The sequence below is a fragment of the Pseudopodoces humilis genome, chromosome 2 (genome assembly GCF_049639895.1).
Source record: "Pseudopodoces humilis isolate 2021_Gansu_Grassland_sample_001 chromosome 2, ASM4963989v1, whole genome shotgun sequence".
Lineage (NCBI taxonomy): Eukaryota > Metazoa > Chordata > Aves > Passeriformes > Paridae > Pseudopodoces > Pseudopodoces humilis.
This window is the reverse complement of record NC_142201.1, coordinates 91231850-91259302: the sequence shown is the minus strand read 5'-3', so window position 1 is coordinate 91259302 and position 27453 is coordinate 91231850. Positions and strand designations below refer to the sequence as shown.

Below are 27453 nucleotides of genomic sequence, written 5' to 3'. Positions count from 1 at the left end.
TGTGGTGTTATTATTTTATTGTGTTGCAGGCTGTCTCCGGTCAGGCTTTGTCTTGTATTTGTTAGACAAGCATTCTGATACCACTATGTAAAATGTCAAGTAATATAATTGGGCCCCAGTCCTACAAGGCCTTCTTTCAGACGGAACTCACATGTCATTGGGAATTTCAACTGATTTCCCTGCTGGAAGGCTGGATTAAAGGTCTTCCTACTGCAAAAATTGAAAAACTCATAACACTGACACACTCATCTTGCCAGTCAAAGAGTAATAAAAAATAGAAGTGGCTCTGAAACAGATCATCCTAAACAGCAAGAAATCCCTAAATAATTAAAAATAAATAAAAGAAAAAAATACTTGTATCCCCCAGCTTTGTGCCTTATTTCCCTACCATTATGGCCACAGAGATAAGCATTTGAGAACCACCATGGTTAGGCTATAGCATAAAATCACTGGTATAGAAGAGAATACGATCCTTAGAACTCCAGCTAGAGTCAGAAGCAGAGATCTGCTTTTCCCTCTTTGGGAAGGATGCACCAATCTGTAACTATGAATCTTGACTGAACTAACTGTTATACATATATCTAATTTGCAAAGACAAAGAGGCACGAGAAGATAAGAATGGGTGATCTTGTAGTCGAGGTGATATGGCTATAAAAATTTATTCCTATGCATAATGCATTGCCTTTGCTGCAATTGGTGCTCCCAGCTGAGTTTTGTTCGTATGAATGGATCAGAGAAAGCATTCTCCCAGTTTGTATAAGGGTGAGGTGAAACATGAAGGACTGTTAATATTCAGGTTGATTTCCACCCCCCACCATTAACAGTTGTTAAAAGGTATAACAGGCATAAATAACCATTTCCAGAGATCACAGGATGTAGAAATAATCTAGTATTTATGGAACAAATGCTTGGGTATTATCATCCCATTACCAACAAATGATGGATGTTAGGAAGAAGCCTATGGTAGATGAATGCAGTGGAACTGAACCTTTCCAACCAAACACCCTTCCCATCTGGCAAGTGCATCATGGGAGCAACAGAATAGGTTAAAAGCAGGGAATTACTGCAACCCAGCTAATCAGCAGTAGCAGGTTAAGCCATAGTAGCCTGACTTTCAGGTCTGTACACTGGACTGGCTACTCTTTTTCCATTTTTTACCACTATCCGCTCAATGCAGCTCAGAGTTCCTAGATTCCAACCCAAATAACCCACTTGGGCCCAGGGCATACATGTGAATATTTACAGGAGTTTTACTAGGGAAAATGTGTGGGTAGAAAGAACTCAAATATTTGTTGGCTGGAGAAACAAGCAGATTAACACAACCTGTACTGGCACAATGTTCTGAGTTTGCTGTTTGCATCTCTCTGCCATATAATCGAGTCCCTTTGGAAGACTTGTTTCTGTGAGGGCTCTCTCTCCATTGCATGCTGATGACTGATAATGCAGTCAGCATACTGCAAATGGGAGCTGCTTTCCACTTCAAAGGGACAATCCCTAATTTGCCATAGCCCTGGGTCAGACGCGAGTTAAATGAGCTGGAGCAGGACACAGCCACACCCTCCATCGCTGGGCTGTGCAAGCTGCACTCACACACACCAATCAATGACTTGGGGCTCTTCTGAATGAGATGGGAGAAAATTACATCTGAGCTCTGGCCTCAGCCGATCAATCCTACAGTAACCTGGTTTTTCGAGGAATGACACTGCAGGCGAGGCTTGTGTGACCTACAAAGAGAAAGGTCTCAGCTCAGTCGGCTCTCTAGGTCTCCTTTTCTCTTCCCTATCTGTTTTGCTACTGCAAACTCCATCCAAGGAGCTATCCTGTCACACTCTCCCTACCAGAGCTATCCAACTGCAAGAAGCCACTGAAGCTTAAACACCAAATATCCAATTTTTTTGCATCACTTATGATCAATCTACAGAACAAAACTCCCCTTCCTCATTCATATAGTAGCAACATCCAGGATTTATCTGCTTCCAGAGATTACAGGCCAAGAAAGGGATGCAGGAAAAGTGAGTTACAGTATTCAAGACTACTTCACATGGAATGAAAACGAAGAATTAAAATAACCAGGACCCCACTTGCTCCCCTCCAGAACTTGTCAGGCCTTGCAAGCTCACAAGTCTCTTGAGCATCCCATCCTGTGTGGGAGAACACATAGGATGTGTGAAAGAAATGGGAAATTCCCTTGGGGAAGAAAAAAAAGAAAGCATAACCCTAAGCAGCAAAGGCCCTGTAGAAATATACATAATTATTACCTAAATTTATGCCTTTAACAAGTACCACAAAGGCCAGGATATGAGGTTTTTCTTCTTACTAGTCAAAGACAACACTCAGAGCCCTCCAAATTTTAAGTTCTGTTGGTTTACTTGAACTGTAATTATGGACTTAGGAACACAAAACCAAGATCAGTGAGAAAGCACTAAGAGTCATCACCGTGTTAAATCTGTCACTATAGCTTTGTTGCCCTATCTATCCACACTTGTCACAGGGATGCTGCAGGCAAGCAAGATTACTAGCAATGAGCTCCTTTGAAGTTAGGGTGCTATAGACAAGGATGGTTTTTCTTGATTGCTTTCTAGTACAGTTCAGGCCAGGATGCCAGCCATGGAATTGAAAGTCAGCAATTCCACTATCTTGTCATCCCTCCCGCCTTTGCCTTGGGTTCCTCTCTTTCTGGTGTCTGCAAGCTAGTTCTCACTGAATGACCCATGCATTTCACAAACTGATGACTCATTTTCAGAAATTAGATGCATCAGAGCTCAAATCTGATTGACAGCTGATGGGCTCTGCTCTCCTGAGTACCAAAGCCCAGATTCCTAAAGGCTATTTAAATGCCTTAATAATATCTTTAAAATCAAGTGCACAAGAAGCCAAGTTTAAAGCAATATAAAGAAATATCCACAAGTGAAGCTAAATAGATACCAAAAAAAATCATCTCATTGTGTTTGCATCTGTGCATTCCTAAACCATATCAGAAGATGAAGTCTTTAATCCTTCACTTGACAGAATGCCTTCTGACCTGCCTAAATAGAGTGTCTCTTATAAAGACAGTCTCAGTATCAGCCAGTATGAGACAATCTGCAGAACAGGATCTTCTCTCTAGAAAAACTGAGATTTTTTAAGACTGGGGCTACAGCACAGAAAACAAAAGACTACATTCTTGGCAATTTCCATGAGTATGTCAGACTGCAGCAAATTATATCCTATAAGCTCTGTGCAACCATTGACATAGTATTTGCATTAGCTTCTCCTCCTCCTCATGAGTCAGGGTGCCCATGCCTCAGATGTCTACCTAAAACAATAGAGACCTGCTGTGTGTGCCAGACTGGGCTACAAATTAACTACTGTGTGATCACAGGGAATGTTTCCAGGATTCTTACAGGTGGAAAACAATGAAATTTGGCCCCGCATTTATTAGGATATAAAACGGTTCTCATTAAAAAGTCATGGCATATCACAAGACCTCGCAGCAATATCTGATTTAAAGCAAGTCAACCATCTCTCTTAGATGTAGAGCACACAGGAAGATGTGACTTGCTGCAAGGTGGCACCTTTTAATAATGACCTCCATGCCAACTAATAAGACCATGAAAGCAGCACACCAACAATCAAACAACACAACGTTAACCTCAAAACCCCAAGGCTGTGTCTGTGCCTGAACATGCTAGAAACATATTGATAGAGCAGGGGAAAAATTCTCAAGCAGAGATTGCCATGGGCATTCACTGAAGATACCCGAGTACAAAATGGCAGAACATTACTGATGGACTTGGCTGTCAGGTGGTTGATGCATTTTTTTCCTTCTCAACTCTCTAAACACTAGATCCAAACCACATGACAAAGCAGCCAGTGAGACCACCAACAGACTGAACACTTAATAAACAGGAGATGCCAGAAATACAGACCTACTGAAAACTGGGGTGAGCTTAAACCTCCTCACCTGTGAATTCAGAAAAGAGTTCAAACCCATAGATGTAGAAACAATACAAAGACTGCTCTGCAGAGGCTGCAGCACAGGAGTTTTGGACTTGCTTTTTTATGGCTTTTCTATTCTAGGTGACATCTCTCCAGCTGACAGTGCCATCTGAACAATGCCTGGACCTTTTAAGCTGAGGTTCTATTGTTAAGCACTGGAAATGCATCTGTTAGTGTTCAAGAAAACACTGCCTTTCTCATGAAAGCAAAAACCAAACCAAAATACATGCTCTCATTAGCCTCTGACACACTGTTCATGATGTGTATAAAAATTGGCTCTGCTATTTCTAATAAACAGAAGAGAGCCCATACAGATTTAAGTACTTAGACAAGCGTAGTGCGTTGCATTAAGGAAATGTAGAACTATGTTACAAGAAATATAAAGGGAATTCTTCACTGAATTTGCTGAATACAGCTCTCCTCCATTAGTGCAATTCTGGCTGTCATTACCAATGGTCTTCCTAACTCCTGGCCAGGATTAACAAGTCACTGAATTGGGAGCTCACTGTAGAATTATCTAGGAAGGTAGAGTTGAAAGAAACACAGGTCAATTCACAGAAAAAGTTTCTTTCTTCATCATGCAGGAGTGGAATGAATAAGAAAAGAATCCATTTATCAACAGTACATTAAAACTCCAGAGCTCCTAAGGTTTATTTCATTTCGAATCATGGCCTGCCTGCTCATTTTAACGTGACTTCATGAAAAGCTTTCTGCATTACAAAGGGATCCCAGGGCTTGGCTTTCTTCCTCCCCATGTTCCAGCTGCTCTTCTTGCATGCTCTCAGCTCAGCCACACTGCACAGTGATGAGAGTCCCAAACCCGCTGTCTGCCTGTGACCCAGTGAGCAGCTAACCCTGTAGGTCAGAAGAAATGATCTTCAGCCATGGAAACATCAGTTCTCAGCAGGGCTTCCAAAAAGATGCCCAGCAGTTCACACATCATGTAGGCTGCCCATATTGGGAAGAGTGAAAAGTTCCTTTCACAGCTCAAGACCAAGGTTTCCTCTAAGAAAGAAAAGAGGATCCAGACGAGACTGTGGACACACAAATTTCCAGCATCCAGGCATTGGTGCCAGCCACAGCAGATCTCAGGCTGTATTCTACAGGCAACTCTTGCTGGGTTTCTGTGGGGAAATTACTTATCCTTTCTGTGCTTCCATTTCACTATAGGGAAGAGTTAAGTCTCCAGGATTAAAAAAAAACTAAACAAACCAACAGAAAAAAAACCAAAAACCCAACATCAACAAAAAAACCCACACAAACCAAAAATATCACAAACTATTAAAATGACCACTTTCACTAGCCTTCTGTACTAGTTGCATGGAGTATTCAAAGAAGGGTAAAAAAGAAAAAAAAAAAAAGGAAGAAAAGTACGAAAGGATGGAACTCACACTGAGTTTCAGAGTGTTAAAATGAATACTCAAGACAACTTTCACATTTGCTCAGCACAATGTCCAGGAATGCCAAGAGAGCCTTTGCCCTCTTCTTAGGAAAATAACATGGTGAACTTTTACTATGGATCATGGGAATATTAATGTTCACATTTTCAGCCAGCATTAAAGTGGCTTTAATTTAATTTAGTTGGATTCCCTTTAAAGGAAAATTAAACTAAATCAAATGAAGGCTATTTTTAATTCCAAACAAGTGTGAGTGCATGCATCAGTTTAATACATTTTACATAATCCACTTGAAACCCACCTTGTTACTTAATTCAGATCAACTTTCCAGTGTGCTCTGCCTAGACAAGCCCTTAGAGATAACATTATCCGTCCTCGAGGAACAGCTGAATTTCATTATTGACACCTAACTCTAGAGAGAGCTTCTCTGGAAAGGACAACACAGTTGCACACAATTTATATGTCTGTCACAGAGAGAACAATGCTCTGTATACAGCTACAATAACAATTAATATACTGGCAGTTGTTGTTCCATTAGTCACTAATTACACAGTAGACCAGTTATACAGAGGCCTTGTTCCTGGCAAAGAAGCCACTGCTCCAGAATGACTGAATTGATAATCCAGAGCCTGCCTTTTGTTTCCCTGGTGATACCCTGCACCTTTGCCATCAGTTAACTGAAAACACCACAGATGGTACAGATCCATAGGCAATGGCTGTGCACTGCACACCACTGCTTAAGAACTTCTGAATTATGGCATTTGCATGAGAGGAGTCAAGGTGAGTTCAGTGACTGAACAGAATTGCTTCCAGTCTTTGTCACAAAATATAAGAAGAATAGTTTGTCACTGAAGATTTTTGCTTCCTCTTACAAAATAAAGGAGAAGCGTGGCAACCTGCACACATTGTTTCATCAGGCTGTTGCAAACACAAGAAAATGCCAGCCCTGGTTGGGAGTGGTTTTGAAGGACCTTTGTTCCACCAAGACATCTCTCAAAACCTGAAAAGGTAAGAAGTGCATAGCTGCTTCTAAAAGGATGTTGCAATAAACCCCAGTGCATTTGGTAAGCCACAGATGTGACTCTGGCCAGCCAGGAAAGGCACAAACAGGCCCAGCTCCACAGCTTTCCCTTTGGTTTTTTTCTCCGTGTTCTTTTTCTCTGTTGCTTTCTGCATGTCCTTATCTCAAGAGTACATCATGATCTGTGCTCTCTGGTGATCCAGCCAGTCCACAGGCCTGACACTGCTGCAGGTTTTACAACTTGGAGGAGAGCCACAGAGGAGTGGCCTGGCCGTGATCTTTGATGTCTGGAGAGCAAAACAGCAGAGGTGACCATCCTTCTTACATCATCGTGGATGTAGCAAGTTAGAGCAGAAGGGTAATTGTCTCACCTTTCCCCCCACCGAAGAGAAGGCCCAGGGATTGAAGAGTCTTTGAAAAATGCCAATTTACAAAAGTGGCAATTTCCAATCAGCTTCTCTAATTAGCATTTAGTGGAAACTTTTTGCCTTTCACCAATAAAAGACCTCTCCAGGGAATTGTGATTAGAGAAAACTTCCTCTTGATATGGGAAAAAGGGATAGAGACAGTGTTAAAGACAGCATTACATAGTTTTTTAATGAAAGCCTAACTTCAAGAATTTGTTCACTGGAACAAGTCAATGAACCATTTTGATCTCATCATTTGGAATCCTAACTTTTAAAATTAAAACCTAGTCAACTCATCTTGATCCAGCTGTGTTCATCTGCAGTCAACAACTGCAGGAAAATAAAATGCCTTGCTTTTTCTCCCTTTTTCTTTCTTGTTACTACAAATAAAAGTGGAAAGAAATTCTTTATGCTTTCATTAATACTTATACAGATAAAATTTCGTAGATCAGATGTTGGTTTTTGGGGTTTTTTTACACATAAAAGTCCGGAAAATATCATCCAGTTGACGTCAACTTCATTAAAAAACTGCAAAGTCATCCCCCAAACTGACTGATTCTTTATTGTCTGTGATGAGTACCAAGGAACAAATATTAGCCTTATAATGAAAATTCAATCACATCCTTAACTACTCACAGACTACCACTCTGCTCCACAAGGTACAGGTGAGCATAATTGACAAGATGGATCGAATGATCCAACAGATTTAACTTGTGCAAGTTTTTATGGCAAAGACTTTGTTTCAGCTTAACTCAGTATAGTAGCACATTTATCCATGGAGCTAGAGAAACACTAGAAAAAAAAAAAAAGAAAGCACAGATCAACTGAACTTCCCTCCTAGAAAGAAGACACCTTTATACTAAACAGCAATAAAAGAACAGAGAGAAGACTGGGACCCATCACACAGAGAACATCTTTTACGTACGGGGGAAGATGGGGCTGGAACTTCTTTTGTCTTCGTTTTCATTGCGTAGACAGGTAAGCTAAGGTACAAACTGATTAATTGACTGACTTAAAGAGAGCCTGTGGCAAAGGCAGGAATTAAGCTCAGCTCCCCCTGAGGATCAGTCCAGTATCTTAACAAACCCATATCTTTCTGTTCTGAAATGCTGTGGCTTTCCTTTGTAATTAAACAGCATGGGTATGAGTGGGCCGATTTTAAATGTCATTGTACTGAAAGAGCTTGCACTGGTCAAGTGGGGAGGAACTGCCTTGCCAACCTAAAAAGGCTTCTCCTCTACTTAATTCCAGGCTTCTAAGCTTTCAGAAATAGAAAATATTGCATAAGCAACAGTACTGAGCAATTTTGAAGGCATACTGAAAGAAATTTTTATACTCTCCCATTTAAATAGCTGATGCTTTTACTGTACATAGTATACAGTTACAGAATAATGTGTATGGGTTTAATGCCTGCTATGATGATATCCAAGGTGAAGATATTGAAAATTCAATTAAAATATAGTTTAGGATATTGGCTTATTTTAATTTTCAGCCTCCTTTACCCTTCATCCACCTCCTGTGCATCCAGGACTGAAGCTAGAGGTTACATGCTGAATTTTTTCCCCTGTAAATCATAATCTGAATTGTACTTCTTCAGCATTTGACTATATGAAACCTCTTAAAATTCTACAGAGTCCCTCTGCTCCTTTAACAGAAGGGGACATTGACGTGGTGAGACAGGAGTAGTTCCCATTAAGGACAAATCCTGATGGGGACCCCAAATTTTTGCCTCTTAGCACTAAGCCCTGGGTTACTCATACTTGCATGAGATTTTTTTAAACCATGGTCACTTTTTTGAGCAGGTTCAGAGAGGGAATGTAACTTACTTCACCACGGAAAAAGCAACTCCCTCCTCTGCAGTTCTCAGTTACCTTTAAACAACAAAACTTTTGCCATCATTTATCTTTCTCTTTCTAGTTGGATCAATGAAGTTCTCACTTTCACTGTGTTGCCTTACATGGTACAAGAGAAGAAAACAGAAGTCCTGCTGGGACGCAATCAGAGAAACAACAATAATTTCAAGAGGCAAGCAATGAACCAGAATCTCAGAAAAGCTTCAACTGTTGTCCAGAGTTTCTGCTGATCCTTCCTAAAATATACACGAGAGCACACTGTAGGGCGAGTCCCTCTGGTTGCCTGCTAAGCTGAAGAGGGGTGTCAGGCATCACTGCACATAACAAAACAATGTGCAGTGCTAGGACAAGCACTGCTGGAACAGAAAGGAAATCTTTGTACTATTTTCTCTAACAGTGCTTAGGAACACCTGGTTCTGGAAACTAAACATCAATTTGTTTATGTCAGGTTTGAGGGAACATATACCTGAAGTGTTTATATGGCCTGTCTAAATCTTACCCTGACTGCAGTAATGGCAGGTGTTATCCTTGTCACATGAAATATTATCACTAAACTACTTGCTTCTGAAACTCCTCCAACTTTCCGAATTTTATTATAACAAATTGTATATCTAAAATATTATGCCTTTGGTACTCCTTTATTTCAAGAGGAGCACACAGTTTCCATAATAAGAGGAAAGTAGCACAACAGGTTCCAGGACATTTCATAATCAAACCTGCTCTAGATGTAGCTTACAGAGATGTAAAGATGGAGGTTAAGCACCATGGTCATCAGTCCCCAGAAAACTGAGAAATGGACTCTTCGAGGCATCCAAAGATTCCCTGCCCTATTTATATCTCATATGAGCCCCATACAGCCACCTAATAAAAGCTGATCACACCCCTGTTTTACATACAGGGGGGCACAAAGCAGAATGAGTCGCATAATTAAGCAATGAAAGAGACTAAACAAAAAAAGCACAGCAGTCTTTTCCTTAGCACATAGTTCCATCTCTCAGAACTGCCTGCAGAGAGACCATTAGTCCCTGCACTTGGGTCCCCATGGGTTATGGTGCATTCCCAGAACCACCCATCCGGAACCAGATGAGCTCTTTCTACCCTCATGGTTCTCACGAGCCCTCCTGCACGCCACCCCTAGCAGAGACCTTTTTCAGCAGCTGCTTTCATACTGGTTAAGTAGCAAATATCTCCTAGAACTGACTCCTGCTAAGTCAGAGGCTTGGTAACTTCCAGTGCTTATATCCAGCTAGGATGGAAGCCTTGTCCAAGGTGTACATGCAGTGCCCACAGGGCAGAGTTGGAGGAAAGATGCACATCTGCCACAGGGTGGTGAAGGAGATGAATGGAAGCTTCCTTCTCCAGTGATGTTGTCCTCACACATCACACACTGCTCGGCTCTAGTGTACTGGGAGACCAGTTGGCAGCAAATAAAAAAATAGGCAGCATATTAAAACTGGACAGTAACAGGAAAGACCCACCCTGTGCTGCTGTCTTTTGAAGGTGTTGCCCTGCTTGCTGGCTTCCCAGAGGGGATATTTGTGTGCCCTGCTTCCCACATTTTGCTGTGGATCTAAATGTACAGGCACTGCTGCTAGGTGAGCGCCATTTGAATTGACAAACTGGGATTTCTGCTGTGTGCCTCACACTTAACGCAGCCCTGCCTGGGCTTTGAAGGCAACGGCTTGTTGCCTTGGGGTCTGAAACTAACAAAGCCGAGCTGAACAAGCCCAGGGCTCCCGTTGGATTGCTCGATCAAAGACAATATTAAACAGCACCGTTTTCATAACTACTATTCTCGGGCTCTTGGAAAGCAAGCCAAAGGAGATGAAGTTAATTTCTGTTATCATAGCCTGGTGCAGCTGCAAGGGCCCTGGGAGAAGCCATCTTCTCTTGATGGCTTATGCAGCCCATGTCTTTGCAAGAGCTCCCATTAAGCAAACGGAGCTTCAAAAGCTTGTCAGTCACTTCTGTTCCCCTCCTCCCTGCACCACTGCCAAATCCACCCCATCCCTTCCTCTGGACATCTTCCTTAAAGACACCAGGGAGCTGCCCTCTCCTTGACCACTCCCCTGCACCTCAGCTCTCCCCTTCACCTTTCCTGCCAGCAGTGCTGCCCACTACCCTGCCCAGGGAGACTCAAACTAGGGAAGAAGTACTGCATGAGGCACAGGAGTGCTGTGTAAGAGAACTGGACAGAGAACTGCTCCACGAGGTTCTGCTCTGGCACCAGCTTAGCTCACAACTTTGGTGAAATATCTTAAACTTTGGTTTCTACATGGTCAGCTAGGATTGACAGGGTCCAGGCTTTTTTTTTTTTTTTTTTTTTTTTTTGTTTGGGGTTTTTTTGTTTGTTGTTTTGGGTTTTTTTGTTCATGGCAAACAAAACTGTACAGTGCATCCTATTTCTTTCTATTCCTAGATGTGACAGGTGATGGAAGTCTCTAAGCAGCATTGCAGGAGAAAGTCAAAGCTATCAAACTCTCTCCTGATTAGATGAACTGTTTGGGACATTGGCTGGAATTTTAGGTACCTCTCTTATAATCATGGTTGTGGTCAACAGATTACCTTGAGAGTGCATGCTGGTCAGCATCAGTGCTGTCCCAAGGACTGCACATAGGTACCTTGGCCTCTGATTTTCCTTCCTCACTCTTCATCCATATTTGAGCATAGAGATAATTTATGGAAAAGTAGGAGTGTGTTAGAACTTGCTTATACTCTCAGCCTGGTTGCAGTAAGGACAAGGATGAGAAAGCTGGGTAACCATGAAAAGCTTTGAAATGAGATTACTGAAAGGGAGGAAATAGCTCCAGAGAGCTTTGTTTAAAGTCTTCCTCATCACACTGCATGTTATTCCTTTGAGGTCACTCAGATAAAGGCACAAATTTGGGATATAGTATGGAAATAAAGCACACTTGAGACAAGCAGGGTACTGCAAGAACTGGTCTTCATCAATGAACAGAACACCCCATATTTTCATCCTCTCAAATTGGGAGTTTACCTTGGGATTCTACAATCTAGGGAGATGTCCCCAGCAACCTGACTACTCCTGTACTGGAAGTATTCTTTGCTAATAACTGGCATCTAGGACTTCACAAACTGGTTTCATTCAAGTTTTCCCTCTAATCTCAAGTTCCACAATTAGTTGAATATAAAATACAGAAAAGTCTTGCTGGAAAAATTCTGGATAGATCCAATACTGATGCCCATGAAATGAGCAAAAATGCAACATCAAGAGAGATACAAGGGGGTCCAGCCATTTGCTGATACCTTTCACATCTCCCTCATGTCAGACATTTTCCTACTTAATGGTCAGTACAGATCTTCAACAATTTCTGGACAAGACTGCCCATTCTAACTGTTGAGGGCAGGAAAAGAAAGAGCTGTTCTCAACCCAGAAGAGAAGTAGCCAGTCTTCAGTTTTAAAGCAAATCTTCTAGATGTAAATTGCTGCATAATTTAAGTTTATTGAACATCTAACACCAGGAAATGTGCAATTCATGAAATTTTCAGTGAAGATATACGAATGAGGGTTTCCAATACATTTTTAAAATGTGAAATTATCAAAGTTTTATGCACTGTCGACTTCGGCCACATACGGCAGAGTTAATTGAAAGCGCAGTCCTGGCTTTAAAGGTGTCCCCATGAAAGTGGCAATGTGTGTTTTATTGTCTCTTAGTCATTTGCAACTCAAAGGTGCCCAAATTTATGCATGAGAAAGTGTTTCTTCCAACTGCCAGCCTGCTCTGCAAGACACTATTGAATCCAAGAATCCGGGTAGATGCTTTATTGCTTGCATTCACATCACTGGCCCAGTAGTTTCTGCAAACTAAATTTTGTGCTTGGCTTTCCAAGATGCAACCCTTATGATCTGGATCAGACCCTATAGGAAATTGGCTTGGAGTGGGTTAAAGATCCTCTGCTTGGAGTACCCTCAACAGGGGGAACAAACAAGACAAGAAAAAACTGCATTTCATAGCACTGAGAAAGAGCAGAAGGATAAAGGTATCCTCTCACTCAGTAGGGCAGAACAATCTTTGATAAAAGGACACAGTTACAACTAAGATAAAAGGAAAAGTTACAGCTCTTCCCCTCGCAGACATGTCCCAGTGTCGGATTTCTGTAGCCTCAAGTTGGAACAGGTACTGCCGAGGACAACCAAACTGAACAGCACATCCTTAACCTCCTAGAGAGAGACAGCATAAATCCAGCCTGAAGCCTCTGCTCCATGAAATTGGATTAGGGACTCTACTTTGGGTCTGCCTAAACCAGACAAATAGCCCTTACAGTTATTTTTTTTTTTCTTCTTCCTTGTTTTTTTCCACATAAAAAACTCTGGAAAAGCAAAAAGTCATTGAAGAAGGGTTAGGCAATCTTCTACCCCACAACAACAAACAAGGCCACAGAGCAGAACTCAAATTCCAACACAGAACTGATGGCTTTCTAAAAAACATTAGATCATACATTCTCAGCGGTGCAGGAGGTAGACATCATAAAAGTTGTTGGACTACTCAGTTTTACTCCAAGTACATCTAGGTCCCTTGTTTTGGTTCATAAAGCTGCAGCATGGAAACATGAAGTGGGATAGGTGGTTAAAATTTAATGCAGGGAGATGAAAGAAAGGAGCATGTTTTCCCCTTCTTTGCAGCTGCAGCGAGCCAACATCAGCAGCAAAAAGAAATTTGCCACACTGACTGGAGACTGCAGAGCAGACCCCACACTGTACATTTTACAAATGCAACAGAGCTGCCCACCTCCAAAACTTCCAAGGGAAATACACAGTTTCAGCTCTCTTTCTGTGGCCACCATCCCCAATATTGCTGCTGAGATACCTGCAAGGGCAAAGGCACTTCTGCTCATGTAGCCAAGCAGTTCTCAGCCATCTGCAGTGACAAGTAGGGGCTCTTCCACAGCCTGCCTTCAGCACAGCAAGCCAAGGAACAGAGATCTTGGGACCAGGGTGCTTTTGGATATGCGAACTTCTTTACCTGTGTCTGTGCGGCAGGTGCAGACTTATTTTTCTTGCCTACTATCTAGCACTTCATGCAAGTCCCACTGAATGGTGGAAGTCACAGAGCTCTAACATGTATAGCGGCTAAAAACACAACTGGAGAGAAAAATTAGACCTCTCCAAAGCAGGACAGGGCCCGGAGATTAACGTGCTTTCTGAACTGTGGGACAACTATGTTCCAGATCCTGCTCTATTTTGGAACAGAAATAGATTTCAATGTCTTATATTGCACTGGCTTAGAAGCAGTCTCCACTTCTTTCAAAAAGGCCATCCTAGCCATGAGAAATCCTTCTTTGTAACAGTTTACATAAGAAATACATATTTTCCCAAACAGTTTATCTTTTTACTATTTGCATGATCATTTTTACAGCACCAGCTGAGGCTACTAACAAAAGTAGTGACTACATAGTATCAATGAACTTTTTTCACTTAGTTCAAACATGTGAATGGCAGAAAAGCAAAACAAAAAAATTTACTTTGAGAAGAGTTTCCCTTCCTATGAACTTTGCTATTAGGTAATGCTGCTGTTAGACATCTATACAGGAATTTGAGAAAATGGATGTCTGGGTAATTTTTGATTTTGCCTTTGAAGTGCTTGGGTTTTCCTTCAGAAGTTCAGCACAGCAATAAAACCACAAGTTTGCCACCAATTGCCCTCTTCCTTATAGCATCCTGGGTCTCTCTTTTCCTTTCAGAGTTGCAGTTCATGCAACCCAGAGAGGGGACCCAGAGCTCCATCCTGTACAGCCAGTTGCAGGAATGTATTTCAAGGTCTCCTGCTGCTGTGCCTTTGCCCCAATAACTAAAGGAGGCAGCAGCAACACGCTCTGGTTCAACCGCTGGGTGCAAAGCGACAAACATTCTGCCGAGGTTAGAATGAGATTAGCAAAATCCTACGGAACAATGATTCAAAGGTGCTGTAACAAATCAATTTCCTGCGTGCAAAAAACACAATTACTACACAAATTATCTTGCTCTCACTCCATTCCTCTCTCTGCAGTGAGCCAGGGCTGAGAAACCTCATCCTTTGGGCTGCAAACATGTAGTCCCTCCTCTTAGGTGACACTGTGAATGGTAGGAGCAGTGTATCTCCACCTCCCTTGATGAGCTGTGCCACTAGAGGGCCCACAGATTGCCAGAATAATACCGGGGAAACAATAGGTCCATTGGTCTTTGAACCTATATTCCAATTTCTCCATCTCCATGAGCAAGCACACTGCCATTGCAGAGCAACTCATATCTGCCAACACAGATTATCACCTCTAGAGTTGCTAATCTTCTCTGCTTTATCATCTTTTAGTTAATTTCTCACATCTCCCAGTTTTCCCATTGTGGCACAAATGCAGAATCTCTACCTAATGCAAAGGTGGGGATAAGGGGGATTTTTTATTCTTTTCAGGGCTTGCATATTTTTTAAAGAGGAGATTCCAACATCAAAAATCAACACATTCAGCACAGACAACCCAAGCCTACAATGTTTCTTGTCTCTGGTTCAGAGCCAGAGCCCAGCTGCACTCCCACTGCACCACATCTGAGCTGATGAATTCCCCCCACCCTACTGGGGTGCCTGTGGTAAGGATGTCACCACCAGCAGCCACCTTGAACATAACAAGGCTAGTCAAAAAGTCCAAGCTGAGTAGCATCAATTTCCACCCAGAGTCAGCTGTCTCCACGTTTTGTTCCCTGGCACTGCTGAGCTGCTGAGGCCATCAAACAGGCCTTGCACTGACTGGGAAAGATCCAGCAACACTGAACAGTCTGGACTGCATGTGATGCAAAATGGTGCTCCTTGCTTCCTGCCCAGGAAACAGATTGCAATTTGCATAGTGCTCTACCTGAACTAATCAACTATGATGAACTCTCTCTGGGTCCACATCCGTGGCACAAATAATCTTCAGTCTGGATAATTCGCATTATGTATCCTGGCTCTTTCACTCAAGCCACAATACCTTTTACCTCTGGAAGTCCATGGTGCCAGCCAGCATCCACTACAAAAGTTGCTCTCAATTCTGTCAGTTCCCATTCCAATTAAACCAAGCAGCCAGCACCAGCAATCTCACTCTTCAGTTCTTGTTGTAGGTGAGACTAGAGCAAACCAGCTGGGCCATCCCCATGTGCTGCTGGTCAGCTTGGCAGTCTCTTGCCATCTTGTTCTCCTGTTGCCTCCCTTGCAGGCTCAGCTCCCTCCAGCTCACTGATGGCCCTGGGAGGGCTCAGCTCTTGTGACACATGCCAGGAATGCTACAAGCTCAACCACATCAACCTCTGAGCCTGAAGGGACCAGTCCAGTGTTCAGTTACCCATTTTGGAAATGTGCAAGGTAAAGAGAGAGCAGGGCCTATATGTGCCATGTGTGTCAATGGGGAACCTGTCAAAGCCTAACACAACTCACAGGACAGAGCTACAGACACTGGGTTTTCACCTTACTTGGCATCCAGCAGGCTTTCTTTGCCCATCTATCAGACAAATCTGAATGAACACTCCACTAAAAGAAAGGAAAAAGGGCTTTGAGTTAAGCAGCTGATAGAATCGGGATTTCAATTGTTAATATAGAAGAAGACTTCCTTGCATATCTTGAGCCAATATTTGCATCACAGCAGAAATAATACAAGGCAAGAAAGAAAAACACTTTAAAGAATACGGCTCTTTGTCAGACTAGAAGTATTAGCTGTGATTCAGAAATTAATGACAGCATAAAAATCTATTAAGGCATCTAGACTGTCTCTCAAGGGACCTTTTCAAGCTTGTAGTGCATGGATTATTCTCCAGGGCTCTGCCCAGCCAAACTTCAGATGTCCCAAATGACAGCAATTCCATCATGATTCTTAACAAAGCTATATCACCATCTAATCTCTTTCTTGCATTAAGTATTTTTCCTCTCCTGGCAATTTTTTCTTTCCTCCTCCATATTTTCTGTCATGAGAGAATCTTCTGGCTCTGAGTCCAGAGTAGACAATTCTTCATGCCTTCCCAGTATGCCTACATCATTAGCATAGCTCCTCTTTAGTCATTTAGCCAAAACAGCTATATATTTAGCTCTCACAAGCATTCTTCATAAGTCAGTCCCTCCAGCCCCTTAATCATTCTCCTTGCAATCCTCTGAATTCCCTCTAATTTTGTTTACATCTTTCTGGAATTGAAGTGCCCGGAACCAAGTGCTGTAAACAACAACAGCTTGTTATCTGGCTAGACTGTAATTCTGGCGATCACAGCACAGGCCCTGCACATGCCATGCACACACAGACACATGCACATGCTCGTCCTCTGGTTCAGACACAGCATTGCTACAGGACACGAGTTCTGCTCACTAGACATTCTCTCCTCCACAGTGACACCAGCTGTGTCTCTTTCAAGGAAATCCACTTCCAAAAAAAAGTGAGGGCAGATCTTCAGTGCAGCACTTTCAGCTGCCTGAAGGCTCAGGACAGACACCAGCTATTGGCTGCACTCAGGTAACATTTTCAAGTTTTTGATAACACCTATAAAGGCCACAATTTTCAGAACTTTTTTGTTTTAGATGACAGTTGAGACTTTGATGTAGTCTTATGACAGCAGATAACACATCACAGGAAGGCCTTTAAGCACTTGTGCCTTAATCTGTTCTTGAAACTCAAGTTGGAATTTTTCCAACAAAACAGCTTTTTATTCTATATTAGAAAAAATGCCATTTTGATGAAGCAAAGATATTCATCTTTGCTTCAACAAACTTCTGGAGAACTTGAGAAAGAGTTCAGAAAGAAACCTGTCAAGGTTCCTGCCAGCTCTCAAGACATCTGAATCACAGAATATTCTGAGAGTTGAAAAGGACCTACAAGGATCATTGAGTCCATCTCTAGAGTGGCCCATATGGGGGATGAACCCAAAACCTTGGCATTATTATTACTAAGGCACCAAGGAAAGGTGGCAGCTCAAGAGGGTTTCTTCTAGATCAAGGTCACCCTAAGCCCCTCCCTGCAACGTGTTCAAAACCTCTTCTCACTTAGCATCCCCAGTTCTGAAAGAATGACAGAGCTATTACTCCTGTGTGTGGAAGGAAAGCAGAGCCTTGAAGTTGTCTGCCTCCCCAATATGTTTCACATAGTTGTGTGAAACACAGCAGCTTCAACAAAGCTTCAAGCATCCAGGAGAGCTTGAAGTGTTTGTTTCAATTTTTGTGGTGATTTGGGTCACACTTTGGTCAGCAGGAAGAAGAGAAAAACACCAAAAACTCTTGGGGTTGACCAGGGGCTGAGCAGAGCCTACATGCAGGAGTCTTGTGAGGTTCCCTGAAGCCTGAAGAAAAGCCTGCTGCTACAAATATTTACATGAGGATAGAAAAGTCCATTCTGGCTGGCCTTGCTCTGTCTTTCTTCCTTTCTTTCTTTCTTTCCTCTGCGCACACAGCAGGCCAAAGGAGAAGGAAGACTGCACTGCTGACTGTGGTTCTAGGTCCCTCTGGGGCAATGCCACAGCTCATTTACCTCATGCTGCAGCTGGACTTTTTTTTTTTTTATCAACATCCCAATCTGTTGCAGCTCTGTGGCTGCTGGATTGTACAAAAGCCAGTCACCAGTAGGCATCTAGGATACACAAAAATGGAGGAGAGCTTATTTACCCTCGCTTCAGCTCCCACTGTTTCCTGCCTTCCATGCCTTAGTCTGGCCTAGACTACAGACAGCTCTTACACCACTTGAGCAAACATGATTAATTTTCTTTTTCTTTGAATCATCAAGAAGTTACGATTCATAAAGCCCAACATCAATAAAGCATGACTTTTCAGGACAAATAGTTTCTTTCCTCTCCAGGAGATCTAGAAGTACAGAACATCTCAGAAGGCCATGCCCAGGTCTGTCCTGCTCAGCTACCCAAACTGAGACTGGACAGAACACAACCATGCTGGACAGAGCCTGTGCTGTTGAGGAAGTTAGACCAGCAAGGCTGTGTTGATGAAGGTAACAGCCAGAGTACAGACTTGCTAATTTTACTGCTTCCAGTTCATAAAAAAGCATTGGTATGCAAGGAAGGTGGGCTCAGGCTGTACTGTTTTTGAATATGTTGCTGTAATTGAAAAACAATGCAACTTGTGCATGTAAGAAAGCCTCCTTTTATCCTCTTCCTTCCATTCCCAGAAACTTTCCCATGAAAGTGTAGGAGTCAATTGTGCCCTTTCCTCTCTCTAGCCTGTATTTCCTGCCCAGGTGACTGGAAGCATGACTAAGTTGCCACCTTACACTGAGGCTATCACAGAAAGATGAGGAGGGGTAGCCATGCCACAGAAACAATTCTGTTTCACCGCAACAATCTCTTGCCATGTCAAGATAGGATGCAAATGTGCTATGAATAATGGTCACTCCAAAAGCACACATAGCTACACAGACACTCCTATCAGCAATCGGGCTGCATTCACCTCCTGAACTAACATTCATGACAAGCCCCTTGCACAAAACACAACTCTGGACCAGATTTGTTAACATTTCTCAAGCATATTTACCATGCAGCTTGTGCATTTTCTCTAAGATGCACACACTCAAATGCATATGCATGCATATATATATATATGTATATATATATATATATATCTATGTGTGTGTATATATATGTATATATATATATATTTATATTATCTTCTGTTCCTTACATGCACCTTCCCAAAAGCCAAGGAAGAGCTATTCAAAGGCCATACCTTCATGCACAGATCATGTACACAGGCACAAATAAAACTGGATGTTTCAATCCCACTGTACAAAGTACCTTTACAAGGCAAAGGGCAGATACTTCACTATATGAAGGTATACCAGCATGACAAAAGTCTAAATGCATTTACACTTCAAAAATTCCACAGATGCCCCTTTGAATAACCCCTCCTTCCTGCAGGCAAAACCTTACCAGCAAATCTCTCTTTTTTCAGACACTCAAGTATATATCCCCCCAGTCAGCCTCTCCAACATCCACAGAGGGAAGTCAGGTGGCAGTGCACTGGCTGCAAGGCTCATGATCACAGAGAGTCTTGCTCCCTTGGTGGAACTTCGGGTCAGCTGCCGAGGGTCAAGCACAGCCAGGCTACAAGCAGGTGCAGCAACCAGAGTGCATGCAGAAGAATATTAATAGTTATTGTCCTAGCAAGTTGTAAGGATTAATTGGTTCTGGCCTGCAACTCCCCATCAATGTAAGTGCTTAGGGGCAGAGGGGAGGGAGCTGTGATTACACACTTACATTGCATACTCATATGCTATTGATTTCCCAATTGGAAAGGCCCACAGCCTTTCGTTTGTCTCCTTGCTCGCTCCCTCCCTCATCCCAGTGCTCATGGCCTGCCTGCCACATCTTCCCCCTCCCAACAGCACAACCAACAGAAGAAGGAGAGGAACATCCTCTTTTGGGAGAGCTCTGCCAAGCCAGAAAGAAATGCAAAAACCTGCATCCACAAGGTCACACAGAGGCAGACTCTAGGGAAGGGAACAAATTTCAAGAACTGAGTTTCCTTTGGAAGCTTTATATAATCTAGGGACTGCAAAAGCCAGACTGTGAGCCCACAGCTGTGATTACACTCACCTTTGCTTTAAGCCAGAGCCCCTCCTCTGAAGCCTGCTTTACCATGCTATCTTTTTTTTAAATAAAACAAACCAACTCTTAAAAAAACCCCACAAAAATAAAACAAAAAAACACAACACATCAACCTGCCTTAATTGGATATGTATACCCTTGCATTGCCTCCAAAACCATCTCCTCCCAGAGGTACTGTTCAAAGTCCAGTACCTCTACAACTGACAACCACTGAAAAATCCTATTTTATGCTTGTGGATGACCAATAAGCATGGCTAGTGTAAAGGGCCCTTTACCCTCAGCATGTGGGCATGCAGAATTTCTTCCCCAGGAGCATTAAAACAGCAGATATGGCCAGTAAGACTTCACTGTGAGACAAAACGCTCCTCTGGCTCAGAAAAATTAGAGTAGCAGCCCTTGTAGTGCTTTTCCTTTTCCTTCCATGCAGGTGAGCAGGGCAATGCTGCCACACAGGCAGGCAAACTACTGGAGGCTTGCCTCACAAGGAAATGCCTCAGCTTCTGGGAAACTCATCAGCATCAGCCAAAGTACCACAGTGCAATGGCATAGAATCAAACCTGGGCTTCTTTTTCCTGTGCCTATTTCTGTAAAAATCATGTACTCCCAGCATTTTTTTTTCCTTTCCATGCTGATTGCAGAGATGTCTGCCCTTCACTGACACCAGGAGAGGGCTGTGTCTCACACTCACCTACACATGCCCTTAGCTCCCTCTCAGAGTGGGACAGGGTGGTCTGTGCTGTGCTTGATATTTTTGATTTTATCATGGATAAACTGACAGCAGAAAGAGTACATCAGCTGCCAAAATAGTTGCTCATTTAGTAGGAACAGCAAATGAAACTGTAATGCACCTTTTTAAGGAAAGGGGAGTATCAAAGAAGCAAAGATTCATGCTTCCTATGGGCACCACAGACAGCAAAATTCTGTATCCTTACGGCATCATTTGCACAAAGGACAGGATATTTGGTAAAACACACATCCCTGTGTTCAAAGGCACACGTGAAAGACTTTTCCCAGACTCTTCCAGGATGTCTTTGTCTGGTAACATTATAGACTTCACTCAGATCATTCAGTCCTTTAACAGCCTCTGCCAGACAACAACCACTTCAGCTGATCCTCTTCCACAGAAAAATCCATCAGGTGCCCAGAAAAAAGGGCATCCCTTGCCCTCACTCTTCTTCATTCATGCCTCTTCAGGCAACCGCACACAACACCCAGCTGCTGCTGCAGTACCTGTACATCAGCATCCCTTGTCTAACCCAGCCTACACATAGGTCTAACCCAGACCTGTACATCAGCATCCCTTGTCTAACCCTTCCTAAGCAACTCAGCCTTGCACAGGGTAAATCTGCTGGGGGAAGGGTCTGGGCCCCACCAGCAAGGCTAGGCTCACTCAAGGCTTACAGAAGGCACAGCCAGCACACAGAAGGGGTGTGCACTCCTAAAGCACTTGTTTTCCCAGAAGCCTAGGATGAGAGAAGCCGTACTCTTCACCCTGACTGGAAGGAAAACGTGAAATGAGTAACTATAAAAGAGCACATCTCCTCCTCAGACTATTAGTGCGTTCCAAAGCTGAAAATGAGTGCCCAAAAACATTGGGAACAGGGTTCTTTGTTACAGAATTAGTAAAACTATTGTGTGAAAAAAGATATCTGAGACTAAAAGATGAAGCAAATTTTTACATATGATAACAAAGCCCCTTGAGCAGGTAGCTGAGTGCTGAGATTCATAACAGCTAGAGGAAATGGGTTCTTACTTGTGTAATTATTGATTATTATGGTCAGCAATCACTGGATAGAACTGGAAGAAACACTTGGGATATCTTTTCAATGCTCCTTCTTTTCAGATTAAAAAGCCTTCTCTTCTTCTTCCCTGTCCTAAGCCTACAAGAAAAGTATTTTGTTTCACATATTGAACCTCTTCATCATTTAAGGGAATGCAAGGCAGCTGAGTGAGTTGTCACCTCATCAATACCGTCCATCCTGTGAGAGCTTCCCTTGCCTTACTCAAGAAGGGAGAACTGCAAACAAATAGGAAGAAAAGTGTATTCAGGAGAGCAGGAAAAGTATTTTTTTTTTTTTTCTCTCCAGTTGGCAGTATCTAAATGTTATCCAACCACATCACAATCACCCCATGCTGTTCCCCATACACCACAATGTCACCACTGGCACACACATTGCTGCTCCTCCCTCTCTTCTCCCCATCCATTACACATTATCAGCACAGAAACACTCGGGTACACGCTTCCATCCATATAGATTGCACGTACCTCACGCATTAACAAACACATCATTTTTCACACCCACATTGCCCAGTAACATTGTAAAACATGAGACTGTACAGATAACATTTGTGCTGAGTACCAACCTAGAGCATCCTATTCTACTTACCCGACTGCTTCTGTGATTTCTTTCATCAGACTCATTCCCCATTCAAGAACATCCTTGAGCAGCTCAAAAAACACATTATAAATAAATGCTGCCAGGACTGTGCAGGCCAGTTCTGCATGTCCTTTCCTAAACCATTTACTCCACTAAATTGGCTGTGGAGGTATCTTACTGTTTGTTTTTTTTAAACATAAAGTCTTTTACAATTAACCAATTAGGTGGGGTTGTCAGGGAGGTTCATGAAAACAAGCTGGGATTTTTTTAGCAAATTGCTGATTTGAAACAGCTGCTATTTTTCAAGGGAGAGAATTTGTTTAGAAGAATTTTCAACTTAAAGCAATGCTGAAGGAAATGTATAATTTGTCAAGGCATTCATTTTTTAAAATAAAATGCTCAGGGTGAAGAAATAAAAATTAATTTTCATATTGATAGCTAAGTTAGAGTAATAGTAGGTGAAAGTGCAAACATCAACACAAAATTCTTCTAAATTATCTGAATGAAATCTTTTTATAGACCCTAATCATTTGCTTCTCCACCCCATACTCATACACCCATTTTTTGACTTGGTTGGGGGGGGGGGGGGCAGAAGGAAAAGAAAAAATTCAGCTTTACAATCCAACAATCTGATCTCTTTCAGAAGCTTTGAGGCACATTGCGCTAAGAAACGAATAAATTCGAGGGAAGAGCTGCAGCGTGCCACTAGAAAATCCTAGAAAATCCCACCCACCAGCAGTGCTGGGCTGTGTAGTACTTTTATTGCTCCAGCCCCCGCAGGGCAGGAAGGCCAGTGCACCTTGCAGGAGGAGCAACCATCCCGCCTCCGAGCCACCTGCCTCCCGGAGAGGAGTGGACGTGCAGCAGCAGCGAAACGCCAGGATCCGAATCCGCCACCAAAATGAGGAAACATAGTGATGGGGGAAAAGGTGAAAAAAAAAAAAAAAAAGAAAATCCTCTGTGCAGGACTTGTAGCATCTAACCTAGGGGGGAAGGAGCAAAGGCTGACTGTGTGCCAAAGCCCCTGAGGCCAGGCAGGCAGGGCTTTGCACGGTGCCTGGCAGAGGCGCAGGGGGAGGCAGGCTGCGCTGGCCGCTTGGCACCGTGGAGCCCCTGGCTCTGCTGCCAGCCTCAGCTGCGCTTCCTCCCCGCACCCCCAGCGCCTGCTATTCAGCCTCGGCCCGGCAGTGCCGGCAGTGCTGCCCTTCTCCCCCACGGCCAGAGCCTCTGGGAGAGCGGAGAAAGACAGGGAGCTGCGCTCACCCCGACACCCCCAAGCGGACGGCGAGGAAAAGGGGACAGAGGGCACGGACAAGTTTTGGGAAGCTCGCAGAGGTGCGGGCTCGCCTGTCTGGCTCTGGAGGCGTGTGCGCACAGAGGTCTTGGAAGCCTTCTGCCCGGGGTCACTGCCTCTCAAAACCTATACTGCCGTTCCCTGGGGTAAGAGCTCCACAGAGTTGTGCTCAGCAGGGTTAGAGAAGCGTTCAAGGCTTGTTGCCACGACTTTCAGTGAAAAACAATTAATTTGAAATAAATATTGTGGGGGAGAGTGGGGTTGTGTTGGTTTGTTGGGTCTTTTTAAGGACACAATACTTTCCCACCCCTTTTTAGCTCCTTCAAATATCTTCAGGCTTGCTTCAGGCAGTGCCCTACTCCTCCCATGCAGCCCCTGTACTCCTGCCTCCCCATTCCCTCACTCTGCACATCGAAGAAAGGAAATTACTGCTGGCTATGAAGCTAGATCCAGCAGTGCTCTGGTTAATATCATGCCAGAAGTTTGGGAGCAGTCGAAAAAGCAGCTCCAGGTTTGCAAGCACTCATACAACACCACACCATCCTATCCCATCTCCAAACCTAGGGAGGGCAACTGTGTTGCCTCTGCCTTTATACAGGGTACCTGATAATACAGACCTCAAAAGACCTTCCCTGAAGCCTTCAAACCGAGAATAGATGTGGCTGATACAACTGTGGCAGTGCTAACTCACTAAAACAGAAGCTAAAAGCCTGTCCATGCCTATAGCCTGGCATGAGCTCCAGCTGTAAGGATGGACTAAAACGGCTCCTGGCTGTGCTAGCATTGGGTCACAACTCAGGGAAGGCTTGTGACTTGAAAACACTGCGTGGAGCAAGCGCTGTGGTCTACAGGCTAGGAAACGTGCATCGGAGAGACAGGCAATGCTCCGAGCCAGCGCGAGCTGCCGACGTCCATCCTTCTTGACAGTTCTCTGTCTAATCCTCCAGAGCAGGGCAAAGTTCACACCAAGCTACACAACTTCATTGCTGACATTATCTACTTATGCTACACAGTTCTCCTCTTACCCCATGTACAACCTATGTGCTGGGAAAAATCCTTCTTCCCTGTCAAGAAATAGCCACTTGAGAGCAAGGAAGGAAGTCAGCTGGAAGGTGCTGGTGTTGGATTCACAGTCCAGACTTCAGAGAATGGAAGTTGAGAGAAAATATGTGGCAGTGAAAAGCATTTGTAAGAGACCCAGAAATGGGAAAATTGAGACTATATGAAAAGGAGCACTCAGCAAACGTGAGAAGGTGGCAAAAAATGAAGGATTCCATAGTGAGGGCTTGCAGGAGTGACAGGTGTGAGGCTGCAATAGAAAGCATGTGTGTGACAGGGAGCCCGCCTGTACCGGAATTTGCTTAGTAGACACAAAATAGAAGAGAACAGTACATGCAAGACTGTGTGTAAAAGTAGGAGCTAAGGGGAAGTGAGGAAGCTGTGACTGGCATATCTCCATGCACGGCACTCCTGCACTAATAATGTACGGGAGTGAGAAAAAAGCACCGTGAAAAAAGCCGTGTGCGAGCGACATACGCTCTAAGGGTGCAGCTCACTGTGAATGCAAGACTGTGAGGCACAGAGTAGGCCAGATAGCATACATCTAAGTTCTTTAGTTATATTTTCACCTATGTGTATGTATATGTGTGCACACACAGGCTTACAAGGCTAGTGCAGCAGGATAGGCAAGGGATTTTAATATGCAAGCAACCTCGAACACTAGTGTTCAGGATGGAGGCTTGAAGGAGGGAGGGGGGAAAGGGGAAGGGAGAACGTGAGCACGAGAGAAGCAGACTCTCCAGGAATTGCATGTGCTAGGGAGCTAGAAGTGTATGTGCCAGAGTGAGTTTATTCATCTTCCCTGCTATATCCCTGAGAGAGTGTGTGTGTGTGTGTGCGTGCAGCAAGGACCACTGATGTGTGTGTGTGAGTGTGGATCGTGCACAAGCTGCAATTTTGAAGGCTATGATTATATGTACATGTGTGACATGTATTAATACATACAGCATGGAATGCATTAACCCTTAACTCCTGTTTACAGAAAGCATCTCAAAACCAGCTAGCATGCCTGTCATCACTTCGAACTAAATTCCATACTCACACTTGGCTCTTAAAGCAAGAAACCCAGCTGGCAATTCTCCACTGAACAAAACCCCATACCCAACAAATTTTCATCTCCTGTCTTTCCTCCATCACTCTCTCTCTCTCTTTTTTTTTTTTTTTCTTCCCTCCTGGTATAGAGGGGAAGGACATAGTGTTTTCACACACAGACCAGAGGTATAGAGATTCCTCTAACCTCCCCCTTTCCAGACAAAACCAAAATAAAAATAATAAAAAACCCACAAAACAAACCAAACAAACAAACAAACAAAAAACCCACCCCAAAATAAACTTAACACGTATCTCCTCGGGAAGGTAAAGAATCAAGGAGAATCAGTACTTGTGACCCAAAGTGCTGAGAAACAGCGGTTGTGGATGGAGGGGATGCCACCTTCACCCACCACTCTTTTCCTTTGCAAATCTTCACTGTACTCCCCCCACAAACTCCCCCTCTGCAAAAACATAAATACAGCAGCAAAGTCAGTCACATGCAGTGCCCTCTAACCATAGGATTCACCAACAGCGATCTCTCCTTGGCTTATTTCCTGAGGCAAGGGGGGGGAGGTTTGGAGGGGAAAAGGGGGGGAGAGGAATCTCCAGCTTCCAGCTCCATGTTTCAGGCCATCCTCAGTCCATCAGCCTCAATTAAAGCAGAAGGGTTTGAGGAGGTTGCGAGAAGGAACTCATCACATACCTTGCAAGGAGAAGAGGGACAGGAAGAATCCCAGCACCCAGATACTGTGCAGCCAGTAGGTCCTCATGCTTCTCTCTCACTCGCTCCGCTTCCTCTGCCTTTTTCTCCGTCTCTTCGCTTCTGCCTCTCTCTCTCTCAATTTATCTTTTTTTTTTTTTTTTTTTTTTTTTTTTTTCCCTCTTCGCTCCTCTCAAAGAAAATGGGATTCGTGTCTCCCTTCAGTCCCTCTGGGCTCTGCTTTGCCAGCTCTGACAATCCAGTCGCAGCGCAAGCTGACCCGCGGTGGCCAGATTCCCAAATAACCTCTCACTCTCCCCTTCAAGTGCTGGAGAAAGGGGGGGCCAGGTTGGATGCTCCACCGTAGCCTGGGCTGGCTGTAAACACTGAGAATCTCTCTGTCTCTCTCCTGCAGCTCCAACTAAATGCGACTGTACTTAAACAAGCAATGCCTTATAGGACAGCGCTCAGAGCAGAACAGATCCCACCTCTGCCACCTAGTGTTGCAAACCAGCTCGTTTATTTCATTTTTATATATATAAATATATACATATACGTTATGCTATAGAAATATGGTTCCCTCATTCCTGTACAAATGTATCTCTTGGATCACAGTCTGTGAGCCATTCCAGGCTCGAGAGTCCCTCAGGTTCCAGCTCCAGCGCACACGGGGAGGCTATTCAGCAAAGGAATATTCCTCATTGCCACAACAAGAGGCACAGCCGGGCAGGTTTGGTTTCTCAGCGGAGTTCTGCTTGACAGATTCTGAAGCAAGGGTCTCTC

General features: G+C 43.6%; 1 protein-coding gene and 1 long non-coding RNA gene across 2 annotated transcripts in view; both read right to left on the bottom strand.

Moving 5' to 3' along the window:
• The window catches only part of LSAMP (limbic system associated membrane protein), a 980463-nt gene extending 953385 nt beyond the window's left edge, over positions 1-27078 (bottom strand). Inside the window, exon 1 of the mRNA XM_005523908.3 lies at positions 26674-27078. Within this exon, the coding sequence (XP_005523965.1) occupies positions 26674-26740 (67 nt within the window). The 5' untranslated portion in view covers positions 26741-27078. The remainder of the gene's footprint in view (positions 1-26673) is intronic.
• On the bottom strand, positions 20793-22735 carry LOC148184916 (uncharacterized). Its single transcript, XR_015772013.1, has 4 exons — positions 22595-22735; positions 22168-22224; positions 21961-22087; positions 20793-21703 (listed from the first exon to the last, which is right to left on the bottom strand). It is a non-coding gene; the product is annotated as an uncharacterized LOC148184916 (long non-coding RNA).
• Positions 27079-27453: the final 375 nt, after the last annotated feature.